We start from the raw sequence: 7,524 nt of genomic DNA, 5'->3' as shown, positions 1-7,524 counted from the left end.
CAGCACGTGCAGTGGTCCACGCCCGTAGACCCCCGCCTCTTCAGGGAAGGCAGCTTTTTCCACTTCTTCTTCAGGCAGGGAGTATTTTGTCGCTCTGTCTTTACCCAGAGAGGGGAAGGGACCTGTCCAACATCAGTCAGCAGACAGAGTCAGGATTCAAACCCAGGTCCTCTGACTTTGATCCAACACGTCACTTTCCCCACAATTCCTGCATCGCCTGTCAGAGACCTGGGCCCATTTCAAGCCCAGGCGCTTGCACCAGCCCTCAGGGGGAGCAGGAGCTTGGGGAGGTTACGCTAATGGGCCTTCAGGGCAACTTTGGAGGAAAGTCACCAAACAATTTACCTTTGAGAGAACAGACAACTCAGAGGAGGTAAGTGTCAACTGGACACTTCAGGCCAGCGTGAGAGAGAGCAGACTGTGGCCAGGAGGCAGCCAGCTCTGGTGCAAGGCTCTGTGGGAACGCCCCAGTGGATGGGGAGCTCGCTAGCTCACACACTTGTTTTGGTCAGTGAAGCCTTAACTAACCTGAAATCCCCCATGGCTCTTATTCAGAACCTGCTCTGTGCTCTCCAAGACCCAGCTCTATTCAACCAGGGGCCAGCAGGCAAGAACATGACCAACGCAATGTCTAAACAGGGCGAGTCAGCGGGTCAGCATTTATTGATCGCACCCCACCCCCCACAAAGCCTGGAGGAATCGAGGGAGATCCGAGCAGACACTCCTCTCAGACACACACACTTGCACAGACTCACATTCACACACATACACTTATACATAGACACACAGTGCATTTATGTGCCCTCCTACACACTTACATACACACATTTACACACAGTCACACACACACATACCTCCTTACATATACACATGCATACATACACTCACAAATATTCACATATTCACACACATGTACCTACCTGCCCACTTACACTTACACACACACTCATACATATACTCACAGATACACATATATTCACATGCATATACCTACCTACCTGCCCACTCACACTTTTATAGACATATATACATTCTCACACATTCATATACATACACACACACTCGCATACATTCATACTGACACACACACACACACTTTTACACATACTCATGCACACACTCACATATACCCACCCAGTCACATACATACATTCACACACACATTCTCATAAATATACATATACTCACATACATATACCCACCCCACTCACACTTATATACATACACTTTTACACACTCATACACACTCACATATACCCACCCACTCTCACATTCACATTTACACACACACTCTCATACATATACATGTACCCACCCTACTTACACTTACATACACATACACATATACCCACACTTACACACATATACATCCTCATACACACACACACACTCTGTGCCAGGAGTTTGACTGGTCGATCTCTCAGTCCTGGAGCTTGCTGGTGTAGACCTCGGCTTGGTCCAGAGATTGCCTCCGGTTCACGGAAGAGTAGGAAGGCTCTAAGGTTCCCTGGGCTTTCGGAACCACCTCCTGGCTGATTTGAGATTCATGCTGTGTCTCTAAGTCTGAGCTTCCCATACTCCTAAGCAAAAGAGATCGGGGAGAGAGATAGACAAATACAGAAGTAAATGGCAGCCATAACTAGGCTGGGGTAATGAGGGCTTCGTCCCAGGGTACCAAGTTAAAAGAGGGTTTGCTGATCTTCAGTGATATGGAAACAGCAGAATCAAACCTGAGCTAGCAAGAAGAATGAATTAAAACAGGAAACTACCGGAGTGTAGGGCCACCCTGCCTCGGGCCATTCTCCCCAGGCCCAGCCCTGGACTCTTGTTTCCCTCCAGGGTCCTGTGGGTGGTCCTCCCCACCCCCACTCCCCTCTCAGCCCTGCTCCACTGATTTGGGCCTCCTTACTGCCCCAGCAGCTCTTTTCACACAGATAAGACGTCCGCATTGCTTAGCGCATGTGAGCCCCATAATAACTCCATGAGGGTGGCTGGACAGATTCTCATTTCCATGTTGTAGCTGGTAAAACCAAGGCAAGTCAGTGGCAGAGCCAGCTGGAGGCTGAAGGATGCAGCCAACCCACTACTGCCTAAAGGTCTAAGACACCCAGTTGTATGATAGCTGCGGACAGGGCCACGTAACACAAGGGGCCTAGGTTATTGGTCCCTGACCTTTCCTCACCAGAACATTCTCGTCACCTGAGATACTGGGGCAGAAAGGGGTCCCAGAAACCCAGTGGGGCTGCACTGCTCTGCACAGGACCAGCCCTCTGACCCAGCCTGGCAAGAGAATTGCCCCAGGGAAGCCCCTCTGGCCCCAGGGTGGGTCTCATCTCCCCAAGGCCGCAGCTCCTTACACAAAGCTGAAGATGACAGCTGCCACAAAGCCCAGCAGCAGGATGAACACCAGTGTGCTCAGGATGGAGGTGATGACGATCATGGCCCCGCTCCTTCTGCCCGGCCACGTGTCAATCTCCAAGTATGTGGAAACTGGAAGAGGAGACACAGGGGAGGGAGGCAGGGATGAAGGACCTAGCTTAAGTCATGGAACAGCAATGCTCTGAGGGTCCTGGTCCACCCACCGCCCTTCCTCTCCTGTGCCTCAGCCAAAAGAGGCCCTCTCAGCTCTGACAGGCTGTGGTTCTGGAAACACTGGCCCTCCGGGGCTGCCATATTGGCAGGCTGTCCACCTCCCGTCTCTCCTCATCTCATCCATCTCATCTCTGATACACTCCTGTTAGTAAAGATGGAGAAACCAAGGCACAGAGAGAGGCTGTCACCTATTCTCAGGCCAGAACTCTTTCTACTGAACAAAAAATAGGAAGACCTTCTGTGAAATAGAGGACTTTCACTTATTCTTGGTGAAAAGACCAGAGCTGAATAGAAAATTTGACTTTCAAATACAAGACTCAAGTGAAGCCTGAAAAGGTAAACAGCAAAGAGAAATCATAAGGGACTTATTAGAGTTGAACTGTTTACATTCCTGCATGGAAAGATGATATTTGTAACTCATGAGACCTTTCTCAGTATTAGGGTAGTTGGAGGGAATATTTATAGACAGAGGGCACAGGGTGAGTTGAATATGAAGGGATGATAACTAAAAAATAAAATTAAATTAAGGGGTGAGAGAGGAATGTACTGGGAGGAGAAAGGGAGAGGTAGAATGAGGAAAATTATCTCACATAAAAGACAGAAGAAAAAGCTTTTTTTTTTTTTTGTGAGGCAATCAGGGTTAAGTGACTTGCCCAGGGTCACACAGCTAGTGAGTGTCGAGAGTCTGAGGTCGCATTTGAACTCAGGTCCTCCTGACTCCCAGGAGGCAACGGGAAGGGGAGAGAATCAGGGGCCTCCTCTGATGCTTACTACCTGGGGCCTTGGGCAAGGTCTGTCCATCCCCTGGGCTTCCACGTCCTCCCCCGCCCAGCTGAGGAGGTTGGACTGGTGGCCTTGAGGTTTTGTGTAGCTCTAGATCTCTCATGCTGCCCACTCCAATGATCCTCTGACCCTGAGAAGCCACATTTGAACCAATTCCCCAGGGGCCAGAGGTAGGAAGGAAGCCTTCAGCCCAACACGGACCGCAAGGATGGCCTCCCCCCATCATCCATCGCCTGGGGCCAGCCTGAGCAGCAACCCCACCTCAGCTAACAGGCACCCAAGAGAGTGACCTGAGGCCCATGAGAAGCAAGCCTGGGGCGGGAGACCAGAAGATGGAAGGATCCAGGTTCTGCCCTTTCCATCTGGTGTCACCCCAGGCTCCTCCTGGCACTGCCTGATGCAGAGGATGATGAGGCAGGAGCTTGTCTAGACCTTAGAGAGCCATGGGAGTGGGGATGTGCTCATCCTCACCCCATTACCTCAACTGACCCCACCCCAGGTCCTTCTTGGCACTTACTCTGATTGGTCCGAATTGGCTGCGACCAAAGGGTTTGATCCTCCACAAAACCACTCGATGTATTTACCAAGACATATTTAAACCTGAAAGGAGAAAGAATAGGAGGTGTCCTGAAGGAGAATGGGGGCATTGACAGAAGAAGATTTGGAAGGGAGCTTAGAACAGGGAACCTCAGGACTGGAAGGGGCTTTAGAACAGGGAATGTCAGAGCTGGGAGGGGCCTGAGAACAGGGAATGTCAGAGCTGGGAGGGGCCTTAGAACAGGGGATGTCAGAGCTGGGAGGAGCCTTAGAACAGGGAATATCAGAGCTTGGAGGGGCCTTAGAACAGAGGATGGATGAAGAAGTTAAAGCTAACTATAGTCATATGAAAAAATGCTCCAAATCACTATTGATCAGAGAAATGCAAATCAAAACAACTCTGAGGTACTACACCACACCTATCAGGTTGGCCAACATGACAAAACAGGAACATGACCAATGTTGGAGAAGATATGGGAAAATTGGAACACTAGTGCATTGTTGATGGAGTTGTGAAATGATCCAACCATTTTGGAGAGTAATTTGGAACTATGCCGGAAGGGCTATAAAAATGTGTATACCCTTTGACCCAGCAATAGCACTTCTAGGGCTGTACCCCAAAGAGATCATACAAATGGGAAAAGCACCCACATGTACAAAAATATTTATAGTAACTCTTTCTGTGGTGGCAAAGAATTGGAAGTTGAGGGGATGCCCATCAGTTGGGGAATGGCTGAGCAAGTTGTGGTATATGAATGTAATGGAATACTACTGTGCTGTAAGAAATGAACAGGCTGACTTCAGAAAAACCTGGAAAAACTTGTATGGACTGATGCAGAGTGAAAGGAGCAGAACCAGGAGAACATTGTACACAGTAACAGTCACATTATTTGATGACTAACTTTGGTAGACTTATCTCTTCTTAACAATGCAAGGATCTAAGATATCTCCAAAAGATTCATGAAGGAAAATGCTACCCACATCCAGAGAAAGACCTATGGAGTCTGAATGCAGATGGAAGCAGACTATTTGTTCTCCTTTTCTTTTGTTGTTTTGTTTTGATTCTTCTTTCTTGTGGTCCCTCCCATTGGTTCTAATTCTTCTTTACATCATGACTAATGGGAAACTATGCTTAATATGAATGTATAAGCAGAGCCTATATCAGATTGCACACCATCTGGGGAGGGGGGAAGGGAGGGAGGGAGATAAAATTTAAAACTCAAAATCTTATGGAAGTGAATGTTGAAAACTAAAAATTAATAAGTAAATTGTTTTAAAAAAAAAGAGAAAAAGAAATACGTGATGAATTAGATGGAATTCCCTCCTTGTTTTGCTTGATTTCTGAGGTCCAAACCAGGAGAACTGGGGGGAAGTTTCATGGAGACAGAGTTGGGTTCAATGTAAGGAAAAAATTTGAATAAGCAGAACGGTCCTGGCATAGAGTGGCTCACCTCAGGGGGCAGTGAGGGCCCCCTTGCTGGAGGTCTTCTGCCAGAGGTTGGGGGACTTGCTGTCAGGGGGATTCTCGGTCAGGTATGGGTTGTCCCAGATGGCTTGAGAGGGCCTTGCAGTTCTAACATCCCATGATTCTGAAGTAGGGGCTCCATGGGAAAGGGAAGCCTACCCACCTGTATTCTGTGGCCCTCATGAGAGGGGGGTTGCAGGTACCCTCAAAGTTGGGGTCCACTAAGCAGTAGCCATCGTCTCCAACCCTGACCAGGTAGGCGCTCAAGATCTCAGCAGCCTTGTTCACGTCCCCAGCCTCGTCCAGGTTGGGCAGGTCACCACACGGGGGCAGGATGAAGGAGGTGGCCTTGTATGGTGCTTTCTGACCCCCCGCCGTCTCCTGGAATGTGCTGTTGATTGGGAAGCTGCGGTTGTCCTTGACAGCCGCATGTCGAATGCTCCCTGAAAGGCAGAACCCGGTGGGAGGTCCGTCATTAGTGTCATGATCAGCACCTTCCATGTGGATAGCAGCCACCTCTGGGAGCACCACCTCCGTCCTCCCTCAGTGCCAGGACTGGGAGAGCAAGACAGGCTGAGATTAATCACAGCACAAGCACCGTGCAATTGCTGGCATTTACGAGGCATTTTATAAATGCACCGTGTCTTCTACCATCTTCATGCAGTCCTGCAAGGCAGGTATGACCCCTGCCCCTGTAGATCTTCCCCCTCCCTCCCATGCCCCCAGCAAAAAGAAAGTGGAAAAAAAGCTGACTGCCTCCAGCCACTGGCACCTATTGGGCATGACCCTGGGCCAGTCATCAAATAGGCCCAGGCCTCAGTTTCCTCCACTGTAAAATGATGGGGTTGGACTTGAAGGCCTCAAAATCTAAGCCTGTAACCTATGATTCTATGAAATGGAGGCCAGCAGAGGTTAAGGGGACCGTGGAGAGAGCCCTGAGCCTGGAAGGAAAGAAGCATTTAAACAGCACCCACTTTGTGCTGTGCACTGTGCACCCTGAGAAGTAGGGTCTATCATTATCCTCGTTTTACAGTTGGGGAAACGGAGGCACACAGAGTTTAAGGGAGCAGCAGGTAGAGCCTCGGCCTGGGATGAGACAGAAGGGAAGATTTGTAAAGCACCTCCTACGTGCCAAGCCCTGTGCTAGATGCTTTTTACAAATATGTTCTCCTTTGGTCTTTAACACAACCCTGAGAAGTAGGTGCTATCATTATTCCCATTTCACAGTTAAGGAAACAGAGGTGAATAGAGGTCAAGAGACTTGCCTAGGGGCATACAGCTAGCAAGTGTCTGAGGCAGGAGTCAAACTCAGATGACCTGACTCTAGGCCCTGTGTTCTGTCCTCTGTACCACCAGCTGCCTGAGGCCAGTGAGACTCAACATCAAATCTTGCCTCACACCCTGGCTAGCTACGTGGCCCAGGTCACTTCAACTCTCTGAGTCTAGGCCTCTGAGGTCCCTCCCAGCTCTAAATCTGTGACACTCTGGTCCTCAATAGCCTACCCAGAGCCATACAGCTCGTGAGTGTCAGAGGTAAGATCTGGACTCCAGTCTGTGCTTGAATACCTCCAGGGATGAAAAACTCATTACTTCCTGAGGCCACCCCATGTTCACCCAGCCCTGATGGTTAGGAAGGATTCTTGCTCCCCAGGTCTTCCCACACTGCTCCCAGTCCTGCTAAATGGGGCTGAGCTGAACAAGATGAATCCTTCTTCACCATGACAACCCCTAAAGCACTTGAAAGCATCTAGTCTAACCCCACCTCCATGATGGATAGAAGTTGCAACAATACTAATTTTTAGTAAGGAATGCATAACAGGGTCTGGGCAAAGGTGGCATGGCATGCCTTGGGAGGTAGTGATCTCTGGACTGCTTTTAGAGGAGGCTAAATGATACTTATTACTAATAATTAACCAGGAGTGGATGCTAGCCCAGGGAGAGCCTCTGGTCCTTACCTAGATGTCCAGAGCCAACCCCCTGGGGGAGATACCTTGGCCTCTTGAATGCCTGTCTATACCTCTTGAGCCCAGCTTCCTGGGGCCTCAGAGGTCCTGAACTTGAGCTATCCCATGCTTCTCTCCTTTCTTCTGGGAGGAGCCTGGGCTATCCCATCCTCCTTCCCTTTCTTCTGGGAGGAGCCTGGGCTA

The 7,524-nt window shown here is 49.4% G+C and overlaps 1 protein-coding gene across 2 annotated transcripts in view; it reads right to left on the bottom strand.

Moving 5' to 3' along the window:
• Positions 1-1,354: 1,354 nt before the first annotated feature.
• UPK3A (uroplakin 3A) overlaps positions 1,355-7,524 on the bottom strand; it is a 7,290-nt gene continuing 1,120 nt past the window's right edge. The window contains exons 3-6 of one of the 2 annotated variants that reach the window (XM_027854377.1): positions 5,541-5,820; positions 3,893-3,975; positions 2,358-2,490; positions 1,355-1,580 (exon numbers count right to left, since the gene is read on the bottom strand). In XM_027854377.1, coding sequence (XP_027710178.1) covers positions 1,421-1,580; positions 2,358-2,490; positions 3,893-3,975; positions 5,541-5,820 — 656 coding nt within the window. In that variant the 3' untranslated portion in view covers positions 1,355-1,420. The remainder of the gene's footprint in view (positions 1,581-2,357; positions 2,491-3,892; positions 3,976-5,540; positions 5,821-7,524) is intronic. The other variant, XM_027854376.1, reaches the window with a different exon arrangement.

The sequence above is a fragment of the Vombatus ursinus genome, unplaced genomic scaffold (genome assembly GCF_900497805.2).
Source record: "Vombatus ursinus unplaced genomic scaffold, bare-nosed wombat genome assembly UNPS02010394.1, whole genome shotgun sequence".
Taxonomy (NCBI): Eukaryota; Metazoa; Chordata; class Mammalia; order Diprotodontia; family Vombatidae; genus Vombatus; species Vombatus ursinus.
This window is presented reverse-complemented; position numbering and strand designations above follow the sequence as displayed.